This window comes from Mytilus trossulus, chromosome 4, assembly GCF_036588685.1.
Source record: "Mytilus trossulus isolate FHL-02 chromosome 4, PNRI_Mtr1.1.1.hap1, whole genome shotgun sequence".
In the NCBI taxonomy this organism is placed as follows: domain Eukaryota; kingdom Metazoa; phylum Mollusca; class Bivalvia; order Mytilida; family Mytilidae; genus Mytilus; species Mytilus trossulus.
Window position 1 is genome coordinate 29,091,157 of NC_086376.1, and position 17,167 is coordinate 29,108,323.

The 17,167-nt window shown below is 33.9% G+C and overlaps 1 protein-coding gene across 1 annotated transcript; it reads left to right on the forward strand.

Moving 5' to 3' along the window:
- The first annotated feature begins 4,386 nt into the window (after positions 1-4,386).
- On the forward strand, positions 4,387-16,052 carry LOC134715038 (myelin expression factor 2-like). Its single transcript, XM_063576896.1, has 12 exons — positions 4,387-4,566; positions 5,695-5,897; positions 7,604-7,664; positions 8,642-8,735; positions 10,679-10,876; positions 11,240-11,393; positions 12,184-12,279; positions 12,463-12,543; positions 13,406-13,992; positions 14,423-14,474; positions 14,986-15,084; positions 15,636-16,052. Exons 1-12 carry the CDS (start codon positions 4,487-4,489, stop codon positions 15,692-15,694), a joined length of 1,764 nt encoding a protein of 587 aa, XP_063432966.1. The 5' UTR covers positions 4,387-4,486; the 3' UTR covers positions 15,695-16,052.
- Positions 16,053-17,167: the final 1,115 nt, after the last annotated feature.

Consider the following 17,167-nt stretch of genomic DNA (forward strand, 5'->3'; position numbering starts at 1 on the left):
TTTCTCAATGTTCTGGTCAATAAGTGTAGTTTTTAGTACATCAATCTGGACGTCTGTTTCATCCAAAGTCTGGTCAATAAATTGATGTTTTGGTAGATCGACCTTGACATCTACCTTTTATCAACAGTTGGGTCAATGAGTGGATGTGTTTGGAAGATGGACCTTGACATCTGTTTTAACAACAGTTGGGTCAATTAGTGGATGCGTTTGGAAGATCGACCTTGACATCTGTTTTATCAACAGTTTGGTCAATTAGTGGATGTGTTTGAAAGATCTACCTTGACATCTGTTTTATCAACAGTTGGGTCAATGAGTGGATGTGTTTGGAAGATCGACCTTGACATCTGTTTTATCAACAGTTGGGTCAATGAGTGGATATGTTTGGTAGATCGCCCCTGACATCTGTTTTATTAACAGTTGGGTCAATGATTGGATGTGTTTGGTAGATCGACCTTGACATATGTCTTATCAACAGTTGGGTCAATGAGTGGATGTGTTTGGTTGATCTACCTTGACATCTGTTATATCAACAGGTGGGTCAATGAGTGGATGTGTTTGGAAGATCGACCTTGACATCTGTTTTATCAACAGTTGGGCCAATGAGTTGATATGTTTGGTAGATCGCCCTTGACATCTGTTATATCAACAGTTGGGTCAATGAGTGGATGTGTTTGGTAGATCGACCTTGACATCTGTTATATTAACAGTTGGGTCAATGATTGGATGTGTTTGGTAGATCGACCTTGACATATGTCTTATCAACAGTTGGGTCACTGAGTGGATGTGTTTGGTTGATCGACCTTGATACCTGTTTTATCAACAGTTGGGTCAATGAGTGGATGTGTTTGGATCAACTTTGACATCTGTTTTATCAACAGTTGGGTCAATGAGTGGATGTGTTTGGTAGATCGACCTTGAAATCTGTTTTATCAACAGTCTGGTCAATAAGTGGATGTGAGGTTAGATCGACCTTGACATCTGTTTTATCAACAGTTGGGTCAATGAGTGGATGTGTTTGGTAGACCGACCTTGACATCTGTTTTATCAACATTTGGGTCAATGAGTGGATGTGTTTGGAAGATCGACCTTGACATCTGGTTAACAACAGTTGGGTCAATGAATGGATGTGCTTGGTAGATCGACCTTGACATATGTCTTATCAACAGTTGGGTCACTGAGTGGATGTGTTTGGTTGATCGACCTTGATACCTGTTTTATCAACAGTTGGGTCAATGAGTGGATGTGTTTGGATCAACTTTGACATCTGTTTTATCAACAGTTGGGTCAATGAGTGGATGCGTTTGGTAGATCGACCTTGACATCTGTTTTATCAACAGTCTGGTCAATAAGTGGATGTGAGGTTAGATCGACCTTGACATCTGTTTTATCAACAGTTGGGTCAATGAGTGGATGTGTGTGGTAGACCGACCTTGACATCTGTTTTATCAACATTTGGGTCAATGAGTGGATGTGTTTGGAAGATCGACCTTGACATCTGGTTAACAACAGTTGGGTCAATGAATGGATGTGCTTGGTAGATCGACCTTGACATCTTTTTTATCAACAGTTGGTTCAATGAGTGGATGTGTTCGGTAGATCGACCTTGATATCTGTTTTATCAACAGTTGGGTAAATGAGTGGTTGTGTTTTGTAGATCGACCTTGACATCTGTTTTATCAACAGTCTGGTCAATAAGTGGATGTGTGGTTAGATCGACCTTGACATCTGTTTTATCAACAGTTTGGTCAATTAGTGGATGTGTTTGGAAGATCGACCTTGACATCTGTTTTATCAACAGTTGGGTCAATGAGTGGATGTGTTTGGAAGATGGACCTTGACATCTGTTTTAACAACAGTTGGGTCAATTAGTGGATGCGTTTGGAAGATCGGCCTTTACATCTGTTTTATCAACAGTTTGGTCAATTAGTGGATGTGTTTGAAAGATCTACCTTGACATCTGTTTTATCAACAGTTGGGTCAATGAGTGGATGTGTTTGGAAGATCGACCTTGACATCTGTTTTATCAACAGTTGGGTCAATGAGTGGATATGTTTGGTAGATCGCCCCTGACATCTGTTTTATTAACAGTTGGGTCAATGATTGGATGTGTTTGGTAGATCGACCTTGACATATGTCTTATCAACAGTTGGGTCAATGAGTGGATGTGTTTGGTAGATCTACCTTGACATCTGTTATATCAACAGGTGGGTCAATGAGTGGATGTGTTTGGAAGATCGACCTTGATATCTGTTTTATCAACAGTTGGTTCAATGAGTGGATATGTTTGGTAGATCGCCCTTGACATCTGTTATATCAACAGTTGGGTCAATGAGTGGATGTGTTTGGTAGATCGACCTTGACATCTGTTTTATTAACAGTTTGGTCAATGATTGGATGTGTTTGGTAGATCGACCTTGACATATGTCTTATCAACAGTTGGGTCACTGAGTGGATGTGTTTGGTTGATCGACCTTAATTTTTGATACCTGTTTATCAACAGTTGGGTCAATGAGTGGATGTGTTTGGTAGATCGACCTTGACATATGTCTTATCAACAGTTGGGTCACTGAGTGGATGTGTTTGGTTGATCGACCTTGATACCTGTTTTATCAACAGTTGGGTCAATGAGTGGATGTGTTTGGTAGATCGACCTTGACATCTGTTTTATCAACAGTCTGGTCAATAAGTGGATGTGAGGTTAGATCGACCTTGACATCTGTTTTATCAACAGTTGGGTCAATGAGTGGATGTGTTTGGTAGACCGACCTTGACATCTGTTTTATCAACATTTGGGTCAATGAGTGGATGTGTTTGGAAGATCGACCTTGACATCTGGTTAACAACAGTTGGGTCAATGAATGGATGTGCTTGGTAGATCGACCTTGACATCTTTTTTATCAACAGTTGGTTCAATGAGTGGATGTGTTCGGTAGATCGACCTTGATATCTGTTTTATCAACAGTTGGGTAAATGAGTGGTTGTGTTTGTAGATCGACCTTGACATCTGTTTTATCAACATTCTGGTCAATAAGTGGATGTGTGGTTAGATCGACCTTGACATCTGTTTTGTCAACAGTTTGGTCAATTAGTGTATGTGTTTGGAAGATCTACCTTGACAACCGTTTTATCAACAGTTGGGTCAATGAGTGGATGTGTTTGGTAGATCGACCTTGACATCTGTTTTATCAACAGTTGGGTCAATGAGTGGATGTGTTCGGGAGATCGTCAGACAGTTTTCACTTGACCTCGACCTCATTTCATGGTTTAGTGAACAAGGTTAAGTTTTGGTGGTCAAGTCCATATCTCAGATACTATAAGCAATAGGGCTAGTATATTCTGTGTATGGAAGGACTGTAATGTGTACATGTCCAATTGACAGGTGTCATCTGACCTTGACCTCATTTTCATGGTTCAGTGGTTATAGTTAAGTTTTAATGTTTGTGTCTGTTTTTCTCATACTTTATGCAATAGATCTACTATATTTGTTGTATGGAATGATTGTAAGGTGTAGATGTCTAGGGGCCAGATGTCATCTGACCTTGACCTCATTTTCATGGTAGAGTGGTCTAAGTTAAAGTTTTTGAGTTTTGGTCTTTTTATCTAATACTGTATGCCATAGGTCAACTATATTTGGTGTATGGAAATATTTTATGATTTATATGTCAGTCACGCAGGTTTTATTTGACCTTGACCTTATTTTCACGGTTCATGGCTCAGTGTGAAGTTTTTTGTGTTTTGGTCGATTTTTCTTGAAGTAGTAGGTCAACTTTATTTGTTGTATGGAAGCATAGTTAGCTGTACATGTCTGCCTGGCAATGTTCATCTGACCTTGACCTCATTTTTATGGTTCATTGATCTCTTGATTTTTTTGGAAAAAAAGTTTGTTTCCAGTCTTTAGAGGAAAAAATAATTTGTTTTTTATTCTGAGAAAAAAAAATGTTTCACCCTCAGCTGCCAATATATGTAATGCTAAAATTGAAAGAAAAAAATTGTCGCCAAAAAAAAGATTGTTTTTCGTCACAGGCGAAAAAAAATGTTAGCACAGAAAAAAAATCCGTAACCCCCTCAGAAAATCAAATGGTTGCTGCCTTAACAGGATTCTACACGTACCACTACAGATACAGATTTAAATACAGATACAGATACTGGTCGCGTCTTGCATATCAAGCATATAGCTATCCACTTTTACTGGTTTACGTTTGCTGTAAATATGTGTGCTTCTCTCAATGAAAGATATACTTGATTGAAATGACATGTAAAAATTACTAAAAAATGTATATGTTTATTTTTATAGTGTTAAAGAATTTTTATATTGTATGATTGCACGCAACAATTCGTTTCAAATATATTGAAAAGCATTTATCCGACTTCTTTAAATTCGTTTTGTTTGACAATTTGTAAAACTGACAAACCACGTGACTGACGCCATTCAAAGAAATATTTCCCGTTTTGCAAATTTGCTACAAAACACAAAGAAAGCTGCAAGATGTATGAAAACGAAAACGACGGATCCCAATCGCCAAATGATAATACACAGCAAGAACAAGATCAAGAACAAGAACAGAGGTTTGCATCATCTCTTCCGCCAGTACAATTTGATTATTTTTGATCGCGTTGTATGCCCATGCCGGCGTTAGAGCGATGAGGCCGATTTGTGCTCTTTTTCGTTGATATACTCCTGTCTCTACCTTCCCCTAAGTAAATCCTTCAAGTTTTGCTATTCCTTTAAAAGAATGAAATTAATTATGCACCTTTAGCCACTATTAAAAAATTCAACCGTAGCTAGCCGGTTCAAGTGCACTGCAAAATTCAGTTACTGAAACGATTATCCGGGTCTGTTTGCTTAGTGTCCATTCTTTCTGGTTTTTATTTCATTCTTGTTGTTGTCCAGTTGCACAATGTTAATTATTTGAACTGAATATATGTTAAAAACAGGGGTCAAAATTAGCTCTGGTCTGGTGTCCTGGGACCAGTAAAATGTGCGTTGGACCAGTAGATTTTGTCAGCTAGTGGTCCGGTGGACCAGTAGAAATTTGTTGATAAAAATATGATGCATCACAATCTCCGTTTGTTTGCAAAACACTTTACCTGTGAAATTAATTTACACGGAACTGGGGGATATTAAGTTAATTAATATCTCAGGTGAGTGTCCTTCACAACAATATAAAATGTGGAAATTTTTGGAGGGAGTTAAACAATCTTGAAACGCCGGTCAAAAAAATTAAACTAAGTGAAAATCTAAAGGAAGACCGAAATAAAGTATATGATTATGAAATTGACAACAGAAAACGCAAAAACCAAAAAATCATGGGAAAAAGATCGCGAATGGTTGAATTATACAGCAGATCGGAATTTAATGAACTGTACTCTGATTCAAGACTAGCCCTTTGTTCCTGTCTAACTTATGTAAAGGAAAGAATAAAAGAAAAATTAAACATCTATCTTGTCAAATGAATGTCATTTTTGCAGGACCAGTAGTTTTGGAGTCAGACCAGTAGAGTTTTTAGTCGACTGGTCCGGCTGGCCAGTACATAAAAAAGCTTAAATTTGACCCCTGTTAAAGTTTGCAAATGTTTGAATCAAGTCTTTATTTATGTTATTATAAGTACATTATTGACAATACTTTCATACACATGTACCAAAACCGCTACATGATCTTGTTTCATAGTCTCATCAAATCCTTGAATATTACAGATCAGTGTCGAGATCAAGATCAAGGTCACCAGTAAGAAGATCCAGAAGTAATGGAAGTAGGTCAAATTCTAGATCACCTGGACGGAACGAAAGACATCGTGACAGAGCCAGAAGAATTAATTTGATCTCCAAAAGAATTATAATCAGTAATATTCCATATGAAATGAAGTGGCAAGATATCAAAGACATATTTAGAAAAGAAGGTGAGTTTTATAGCTTGCTTGTAATATATAGTGTTAGTCAATAGTCATAGACTTAAACTTGAGCAAAACACCACCTTCAAAAAGAGACAGACTGATCTTAGGTGCTTAATACCAGACACATGTACCAGGCCTCTACATTATCATTTTTTCTCACTTGTCCTTTCGAACAAGTTGCAAGAAAATCAACTTGTCCGAACTCTCAACTCACTTGTCCGGATTTATAATTGAAAATCCTCCATATTGATTAAACATGGTATATATGCAATAATAACACTTGCTCTTTGATTGTACCTAATAAAGATTAATAAAGGGAGCATTTTGTTATGTTATATGAATACCACATCAAAATTCATTTTATAATTTCAGACTGAAGGCTTATTTCAAGACTGAGCTCTCTGAATCATTGTCACTATCATGTGTTAATCATTAAATCATATCTCTTCCCATACCACTAGGTTCTCCTATTCATGGACCTATATTCATTCTGAAGTAGTGGTATGGTTTAAACCAAATACACCTGACACCTTGTTTACAAAGAAACCTTTTTTATTTATTGATGGTGCCAAACAAGATTTTACAATTTATCTTGATTTTTACAGTATATAAAAGTATATTGAAGTATATAAAACATTTTAGTAAAAAATCTGCCTTTTTAGATTTTATTTAATTTTTACATCTTAACTTATTATTTTAACATAAAGATCTTATTAAATAAAACCTTTTTTAATTTAATGTTATGCCTAAAAGAAAAATCAAATGATACAAACTTTTAATTTAAAATTTAAAAGTTAAGGCAAGGATTTGTATAGTTAGATCTAACTATACAAATCCTTGGTTAAGGTAAAACTCCATATCATGTATATGGAGGTGCTCCTAATTCAAGAGGCTTATACTAAGAAGAAACATTTACACTGGTTTCCTTCCCCTTACTTATTTTCCCCTGGTCAATGGCTGCCAGCATGTTCAAATACGTTCAATCAGAGACATATTATACAAGTTTATATGTTTCTAGTTCAATCAATGAATATTTATTTCGTTTTGTATGATCAATAAAACAATCATTCATATTTTTAGGAATGTATAAGTCTTGAATTTGATCTATTAACATCTGACATCGATTTTTTCACTTGTCCCATCGGACAAGTAGTATGATGAATCTACTTGCCCGACACCTATTTCCACTTGTCCCGGACAATCGGACAAGCGGTAATGTCGAGCCCTGTGTACCATAATACAGAGTTAACTAGTTATTATTAACCTTTTAATCTTATGCAGTACTATACAGTCATTTCTAATATTTAAAAATAATAGGTAAGAAATTTTTCTTTAAAAAAAAACATAGAAGATTAAGAAGAACCACAAAATCAGTCTGTTAATTCATATCCAATGATTATCATACGTGCTGATTGTAGCAGATAAAGCTGATTTCCTCAAACCGATTATGCTACACCAGGACATGCTTTCTTTGAAGAGAAAACAATGATAATCATCTGAAATGAAACACTGATGTCCTGCATTATAACTCTATAATTAATATGATAATTAAAAGAAGATGTGGTTTGAGCGCCAATGAGACAACTTTCCATCCAAGTCACAATTTGTAAAAGTAACCATTATAGGTAAAAGTACGGTCTTAGCTATAACATATAACTGGTATTCCATTAAAGGAATTAACTTTTTACATATATTTTGTTTTATATTTACAGTTGGCGATGTTACTTATGTTGAATTATTTGAAAATGGTCAAGGGAAATCTAAAGGCCAGGGGTAAGATACAGTTAATTTCCTTGAGTGAGGGCCTTTTAGCATCATGGTAATGTGATTCTATCTGAAATGGTTTTCTTAAAGATTATGTTATACATGTTTACCAGGATGCTCTATGAAACATCTAGGGAGAACACTGTGACCTTTTACTCATAACTTTTTATCACTTATTGCCTGTTTTATAGGATAAATGAATATTTTTTAACATTTTTTTTGTGCGTCAGGTTTATGCTCTTATATAATGTGCAAGGTAATGCAATGGGTGTTCGAGCATGGATTTTCACGCTGTGAATAAATCCTTACTGTTTTGAAGACCCATAAGTGGCCTTCGGCTGTTTTCTGTTATATGGTCGGGTTGTTGTATCTCTTGACACATTCCCTTTTTCCGTTCTCTATTTCATAATATTTTGGGGTAACAGTTTCAGTAATGAAGCTTTAGTTTGTGAGAATTTAGTTTTCCAAGTTTTTCAGATTTGTCTTGAATGAATGATCCTTGATTGCCATTCAATTATTTGCTTAAAAGTTGCTGCAAATTGAAACTGGAAGATGTTGTTAAAAACAATTCTGAATTTTGTTTGATTTGAAGCTCACCTGCCCAAGTGAGCATTTCTCATCACTTGGCATACACACAATTTTTGTAAAAATCTTCTCTAAAACTACAGGGCTAAATTTTAGCAAACTTGGGCACAATCATTATTGGGTCTACCTCCCTTAAAGAAATGCTCTTTTGGCAAGGTGAGCTTAAATTAAACAAAATTGATGATAATTAGATATAATATGATGTGGTATGAGTGCCAATGAGACAACTTGCCATCAAGTCACAATTTATAAAAGTAAACCATTATAGGTCAAATTACGGTCTTCAACACAGAACATCGTCTCACACCAAACAAAAAGCTAAAAAAAGTCCTCAAAGATGTCAAATGTATGTTTTGATATTACATCTATGTATTGTATACCGATTATTTATCTTTTTCTAGTGTTATTGAATTTAAAGACAAAGACACAGCTAGAAAAGCAATAGAAAACATGCACAGATATAAAATTAAAGACAGGAACATTGTTGTGAGAGAGGTATGTTTTTCACAGTAAATGTACTTTTGTGTTGATTTGTTTAGTTTGGGTATCATGTGCTGAGGACCCAGCAGTTCAATAACAATGTGTACAATTGTGCAAAGAAAGCTAAAAATATCATTATCTCAGAAGCTGTTTTCAAATTTTAAAGTATAATTTTTTCTAGTAAATATTTGCTCAAGCATTGTAATTAAAGTTAACATCCACAAACAATATAGATAGGCATAGTTAAACCTGTATATATTTTCTATTTAAATTTGATTGGACGTTATCTCAAATGCACAGGGACTAAACTTAACGCTCGCCCGGGCGCCCGAGGCGACCAGATTTTTGGCTGGGCGAATATATTTAGTCATCATGGTCGCCCAGTTGGCGACTGTAAAAAAATTGAAGTAAATCCAATTTGTACCCTTTCCCCCGCGATATTAACAAAGACTGTTCCCAAAAGGAAACCTGTTTGTCTTATCAAAGCGATATAGAAATATAGAGTATTTCCGAAAACCAGTAGGTTATTTCTAATAACTGAACCCAGTCTAATAGCTATGTTTTCAATCCGGAGTCACGATGTTGCATATATATATACCTTCTTCTTTCCGCATGTTTTCTTAGTTCTGCTAATTTTTTTTCGATAATTTCATTATTGAACAGTGTTTTCTATTTTACTGTTCAATAAGCATCGTGAAAGGGATGTTTTCTTATTGTCCTGTGAGTCATTACAAGCCTGTGTTAGACGGTAACTTGTCCCTGAATCGCTTTTTACAAAAATATTTAATAAAAAACGAAATTTAAAATCTCGTAAATAAAAACCCCAATATCTAGTTTGATATCCAATCTTCATTAAAAACTTATTGAAAAATATATTTTGATCAACACTATTAGAGGATGGCTTGGATTGAGATAATATTTAATGTTCAAAGAAAGAGCCATATTGTCTAAAGGTCAACAGAAAGTTGAAAATTCGAAGGGAGATAATTTTGTTAGGAAACAACCTAAAATAAATATTGTCAAATCTTATGATACATTTCTGGTGGCAATAATTCAAATATTATAATGGTTACCACAGAAAACATTTTCAAGACTACAAGTAGGATTTTACAATAAGGCTTCATTAGAAAAACTGTTTTGTTTCATACCATGAACATACATTTAAAGAAGAATCAAAGAAGTTTGTATTTGAACATATATGAAGACTGCTTCCTGTTTTACTTCTTGTATGAATGATCCTCCTTACGTGGGAGCACTTAACAAATGTACAAGTTTGTTAACATAAACATCAAAATGATTTGCTTTGCTTCATGGTATGATAATTTGATAAAAAAATAAATCTGACTGGAACCAACATCAAGAAAATATTAATTTCTGAATAAGGTTTAAATACAACTAATGTTCTCCAGCTGAGCCTATAGCTAGCAATATTCAAGGTAATTTATACAAAGTATCCTTACAATCCCGGTTATTGCCCTAAAGTGCCCTTTCAGAAAACTAGCACCCTTCTGCCCTGAGATTTAAGCTGGAACACTGTTAGTAAGTATATACTAAGTAATTTTCAGTTTTGTTTTATTTTAGTATAAAGATTAGTGGGCTCCTAAAATTTTAAGCGGGCCCCTGAAAAAAATATCTTAGGGGCCCAGCTGGCCCCTAGAGAAAAACAGTTAAGTTTAGTCCCTGATGCAATTGTAGAATATACAAACAAAGCAAGCAAGCTAACCCAAGTCCTACTCTACATGCATTAGGAAATTCTCTTACAAATTTATACTCAATAAACTATATTTATTCACCAATAAGCAGTGCATAGGACTTTCCAAATTTTAAAAGATATATGCAAGCATGAGAGTTTTTGTAAAACTTTCCAAATATTAATTTCAAATTTACTGGAATGCACTGGTACCTTAAGTTATAAACCTGTAAGGGAAATTATAACTTGATTGGTTTTTTTTTCACAGGAGAGAGAAAGTGACCGTAACATAATCGGAGGACGTGGCGTAATGGGAAGCGGTCCTTCAGGAGGAGGTATGGGAGGAGGCATGATGGGAAATATGGGTGGTGGAGGAGGAGGAGGAGGAGGGGGAGGAGTTTCACCTCAAGTATTATCTCAGCTGGGGATTGATGGACCAATTACTAACCAAGTATTTGTGTCAAATGTACGTATCAATATATGTTCAAGGGAATTGACACTTCTCTCTAAGACAAATTTTGCCTTTATTGCCGTTGCATGACAATGATCATGGATAGGCCCTTTCTCACATAATAAAAGTTATATTGCAACTTTATTCAGGATGATACATTTATATCAGTTGTATTCAGATTAAATTAATTTTGTTAGATATAAGACATTTCTGTAATTTCAAGAGCTCTTAGGAGTTATTATACAGATATCCATGCCTTTTCATTTCAGATATTCTTCAATTCTAGAGGTATTTCATGAAATTGCAAGCCTTGACCAAGTTAATTGAATTGAATTATAAATGCATACTCTTAGTAAACAGCAATTTTTGTATTTTCAGCTGGATTATAAAATAACTTGGAAAAAATTGAAGGATGTATTCAGACTTGCTGGAAATGTAACAAGAGCTGAAATAAAAGAAGACAAAGATGGAAAGAGCAGAGGGATGGGAACAGTAACTTTTGAAACTCCATTTGAAGCAGTTCAGGCTGTGTGTATCCTTTAATACATAACAGTAGACATTAAACTAATGTGAAACCCAATTATATAGTGAAAAATTAATAATTCACTCTCTTGGGTTTGGAGAGCTATAACCATCAGTACTGGGCAGCTGTGGTCAATGATCAGTGTTTTCTTTAAAAACAAAACCAACACTGAACCATTTTCATTCAAACTTGGGCTGAAATATCCTTAGCTTCCAGTATTTATTATGATTTTATCCCCTGCTTATCATTCCATTTAGCCATTATGGATAAAATAAAAGACTTGGGTAAAATACAAGTAGTTGTTTATATTTTTGAAAACTATTACAGATCATAAAAATCGGACAACATTAATCAGATTAAATCACATTTGAAATATTGTTTTGTTCAAATCTATGAGTTGTTGCCTGTAAAAGACTATGTTTTTATAATTTTTTTTTGCATTTTACAATTAATATCTTGAAACTTATGATACACAGAGAAATTTTAAAATATTAAAAAGTGTTACACATGTCAATTTACATCTTCTTGACAGAAGTTGTCAATTTACTTCTATTAACATGATAAACAAATTATTGGCTTTAAACATGTTAGATGACAAAATGAGACAACTATTCACCAAAGTTCAAATGTACTGAATTTAAGCAATTACAGGCAACTATACAGCCTTCAGCAATGAGAAAACCCCATACTGTATAGTCACTATAAAAGAGCTTCACATGAAAAATATGAAATAATTAAATTGAGAAAAGTAACAGCCTATAGATTTAGTACAAAGCCATTTACCTTAACCTATATACAGCCATGTTTAATGGACAAAGTCTTTACGACAGATCAATGAGAGTCAAGATGGATGCTATGGGAGCTGCAGATAAATCTTCATCTATGCCACTACCAAGTAAGATTGTTTCTATTGCTCATGTATATTAAACATTCAATTATATTTAAGAAATATCTTCTTTGAATCAATGTAACATGATGCTGACAATTTTTTAATTATTTTTTTTACATTTGTTAGATTTAAATCTGATGAGAAGGAAACCCTTGTATTATTCCTACATCTAATGTATCTTATTTCTAGGTGGCTTGAAGGGAATTGGTGCTGGCTTAGGACCAGGTGGTACACCCTTACAGAACCAAAATACAAACATGGGATTTTCAGGTTAGTAGAAAACGTCTGAAAAATGAGGTCCTTTTACTGAATAAGATATGTAATGAAAAAAAATCTTATCTATAAATGTAGGGAGCTTTCTAAAAAGTCTATTTATTGTTTTTTGTTACAAATATAAAATACATTTAGTCAACAGAAGTCCTATATATTTTTGCATGTAGTTCATGGTTTTGTCTTTTAGGAGTTTTGTGTCTCTTATTTCTTCATTTGTATCTCTGTGAGATGTCTTATCACCAAATCATGATCCGTCACATCCGGTTGTTTATGAATTAAGGATGAAAAAAAATATTCCCTTGAATTTGACAGTTGTAGGTAATTGATCCGATAATTTATTGCAGTAAGGATTTATTGAAACCTCCTTTGAGACATTAAACTTTTATATGGATTGTTCATTCTGCTAAAATGATTCAATAACTCATTTCTTACAACATTTCTGTCATAAATGAGTGAAAGTTACCACATTATTGGTCCACACTCAATTCTATCTTGATGTGACTTGGTTAGGATTTGTCGAAGAAATTTTGATTCCGCTGTAGATGTTGTTTTTCATTATACTAGATTTTTCTCAAACTATTGAACTGATGACAAAACTTGACAGAAATGCTTGAAATAACCAGTATTACAAAGGAAGAAAGTCACATTCAGTTTATTGAACAATAATGTCTTCTTTATGTGATAGATATAAAAAAAAAAACAATTGTCAAATTATTTTGCTCTTGCATATAAATTCCTCTATTCAATGCTTGAAATGCAAACTTTATTTCAGCTTTGGTAAAAAGAAATATACATAAAGTATGAAAAATATATATTGTCGATGTGACAAATCATTGTGTATTTTTTCCCCTTTTTTCAGGAAGTGGTGGCATGGGTATGGGAGGAGGAATGGGTGGGGGTATGGGGAATATGGGCAGCAGTAGTATGGGTGGAGGTATGGGTAACATGGGAATGGACAGTGGTATGGGGATGGGCAACATGGGTATGTCTAATATGGGCAGTGGTATGGGAGGTGGCAGCAGTATGGGCATGGGGAACATGGGATCAGGCAACTATGGCAGCAGTGGAATGGGAATGAGTATGGGCAGCTCTGGTATGGGAATGGGCAACATGTCCAGTGGAATGTCTGACTATGGCAGTATGGGAGGAAACTCTAACTACAACTCATCAGGATATGGTAGTAGCATGTCTGGTGGCATGGGTGATGGTATGAGAGGAATGGGATCTGGCATGAATAGTGGCAGTTCTATGAGTGCTTACAGCACAGGAATCACTGACTTAGGTGGATCTATGGGAGGTTCCTCAGGATATGGTGGAGGATCCAGTCGAAGTGGTGGCACACAATCTTACTCCACCAGTAGTGGCAGGAGTGGTGGTGACAGAGATAGAGATGGTGGTGGTAATAGAAGCACACGCCCAGACAATTGTACGGTTGTTGTAAAAAATGTAAGTTCTTCAACTCCTTCCATTTCCTTTATACACTGATTGATAGGGTTCTTGATAATACATTTTGATATGAGTACAATGACATCAATATGGGTACCATGTCTGAGTGATTTACTTGATTGGGATTTTGATTATTAAAATATAATTCGATATCACTTATGTTGTCACTGGAATAATTATTTTCTCCAAAAAAAATTGATAATATTTGGTAGTCAGATTAGAACTGTTATAACATGTATTAGTCGTGTTCATAGAGTAACTAGTAACTGTAGACGTATCTTGTTTGCTAGCATATTAAAAATTGTGTATTTATAACATAGTGCTGAATTTATATAAAATTTACAACGATATTAGCTGCTTGACATCTTATATTAAATAATCATTCAAAAAAGATGACAAGTTTAATGTTGAAATTTTATGTCTCTTTTAGCTACCATGGAAAGTTACATGGCAAGATTTGAAAGAAAAATTCAGATCTGTTGGTGAGTTTGTCAATGCACATTTATCATGTAAAATCAAAAACATGATATATTCTTAAATAAAATGATTTACTAAATGGAAAGAGCTATTAAAGTTTCCTCTCTCCTATTAAAGTAAATTGACAAGATGGATTATAAACAAGACAGTTGACCAATATGTAGATATACCAGGATGTGGTAAGAGACGCAATGAGACATCGAGTTTGATTTACTGATGGGAAAAAAAAGCAAGCCAGCCATCTTTTGAACATTTTTGACTTAATATATATTTGCATCTCTTCTTCAACCCTTAGAATATGTTAGAAAAGATTTATCTACAGTTCAAGCTTTTGCAACAAGACAAACAAAATGATCTGTTTTATTATGAAAGGAACCCTTGATCATGTTAATATATATTTGTCTTAATTTTTGAGGCTCTTGAATATGACTTCACCTAATGCTTCTGATTACCATTCTTATAATAATTTGTAAGTATTGAGATAACCATTTGAATTGTAAGTGTAATTTATTGTAGCTGATGTAAAATTTGCTGAAATCAAGATGGAGAATGGAAAGTCACAAGGCTGGGGACTTGTTAGATTTGGTTCTGCTGATGATGCACAGAATGCTATCTGTATCCTTTGTTTGTAGTTAGTTAGTTGTCTTTGCTTAACAGACAGTTATGCCTTGAGTTCAAAAAATTAAAGAAAAGCTAATAAATTTGTTTTATAAAGTAAGAATTATCTGCAAAAGTTATTCTACATAGAATTGTAAATAGTAAAAAAATAATTTTTATAATTTAGGTTCTTAAATTATTGTTTAAATCTGAACTTATAAAACGGCTCTGACATCTGTTTGTAGTAATATTTTGTTAAGGATATATAGTCTGTTGCCGATTTCCCTAAATCTATATAAAAATAAGAGAAATGAACAGAATTGTCAAAGTTTGTCAAGGATCATTTGTATGAAACTCTACAATCACTGATATGTTTTATAACTTGTTTACATCAGGAACAAAACAAATGTTCACTTTCTGCTGATTTTGTAGTAGTCAAAAGCCATTTTTGTCTGGTGAAGATTACTATAGAATATCAAATTTTAAGGGTTAAACGATAAAGATTTTATTTGAATTCCAAGTGAATTTATTATACAAATGATTTTCAAATCAACCTTAACCATTGACAGCTATGATGAACAGAACCAGGATTGATGGCAGAGAGGTCGATGTCAAACTGTACCGTTAAAATAATGACGGTACGAGGATATTAACAATTTTATATGGAACTTTCATTTGGACCAATTGTTTTCATTCGTTGTCGAGCCCTATCTTGGAAAATAGTGGTCATGTATTGTGGGCCCTTTAGTTGACTTGTAAAGTTGATTAATGACTTTGTGGATCTTTACACATTTATATGTATTGATAGAATTTGTATTTTTAGCTACAAGTGGTTGTCGAAGAGGGCAACCATGGTTGTTGAAACATTTTTAATTTCATTGTCATAATTTTTGTGCAATTGTGCCATTGTTAATGGAATCAATTCATATGTATGTAATCATGTTGTTTTGGTGTCCACCATGCTGAAGAATAAAATTCATTTCTTATGGTTCATATTTTTACTTGGTTACAATTCAACTTATTTCAACAAGAATTCTAGTTTTTATTGACTTTTGGGTATTAGTGGGTAGCATAAATTAAAAAATCTTAATTGGTTTTCTTGTAATTCTCTATATGATGTGGTTAGCAATCAGATCAATAAATACAAGTCCTTAGAAAACTTGGAAGTTGCTTTCATTGTCAAATTTATCATTTAGTATTTCCTCCTAATGTTTTCCTTTTATAAGTCTGATGTTAAGTTATTCTTGTTGAAATTTGTACTAATTTGTCATGACTGTTTAATTATGGAATGATATTATATGTCTTGTTCTTAGCAGTTTCAGGATTTGATTTTTCAAAGTCACAGGACAGGTAGAATTGATTTGTATTTGCTTTAAAAATCATCAGCTTTGGATTTTATCTTAGATTGAAGTCAAATGCAAGCATAACAAATTCAAATGAATAGAAAAATAATACCTAGTGATTGATTTGATAAGAAAACACTTTCTGATTGAAACAAATGTGGATGTTGGCAGGCCAGGTTCCTGCTGATTCTGTATGATAGACTCATGTTTATCATCCAAGGCATTTTGAATAGTAAAGTACTTGATGAACTGCTTATAGATTAGGTACTTTCTGCAAGGATTCACATTACTAAAGTGTTCCAAGAATTAGTACATGATGATCAGATTGTTATCTTCAGGAATTGCATTATATGTTGAAAGAGATTGCTGTAAAACTGAACTAAAATAGAATACTAAAGTCAGATGGCTATGAAGTGTCCAATGTTGATTCCAATAGAATATCCAAAGACTGATGGCTCATAAGTTTCCATACCTGATTTAGATCTGATTTTGTTGGAATTATATAAGAATCCATATCTAATTTATTCCAAATAGGTTTTTAAATATTTGGAAAATTGGAAGTTTCTTTTTAAAATGTGATTAACAAATAAGTCTCCTAATTATAAATGTTCTGATTAGTATGGTTTTAATTAATTTTATTATACATTTTTGTACTGAGTGGATTCTTGTATAAATATATTGGTTGATTGTAATGATGAGTATTTTGATGTTGTGTCTTTACATTTTGACAGATTTATACTTTTTTTGCTGTTTGCTCA

Coding starts and splice junctions, on each gene's coding strand:
- LOC134715038 (XM_063576896.1), top strand. CDS start 4,487: ATGTATGAAAACGAAAACGACGGATCCCAATCGCCAAATGATAATACA. Junction 4,567..5,694: donor GATCAAGAACAAGAACAGAG/GTTTGCATCATC, acceptor TGAATATTACAG/ATCAGTGTCGAGATCAAGAT. Junction 5,898..7,603: donor AGACATATTTAGAAAAGAAG/GTGAGTTTTATA, acceptor TTATATTTACAG/TTGGCGATGTTACTTATGTT.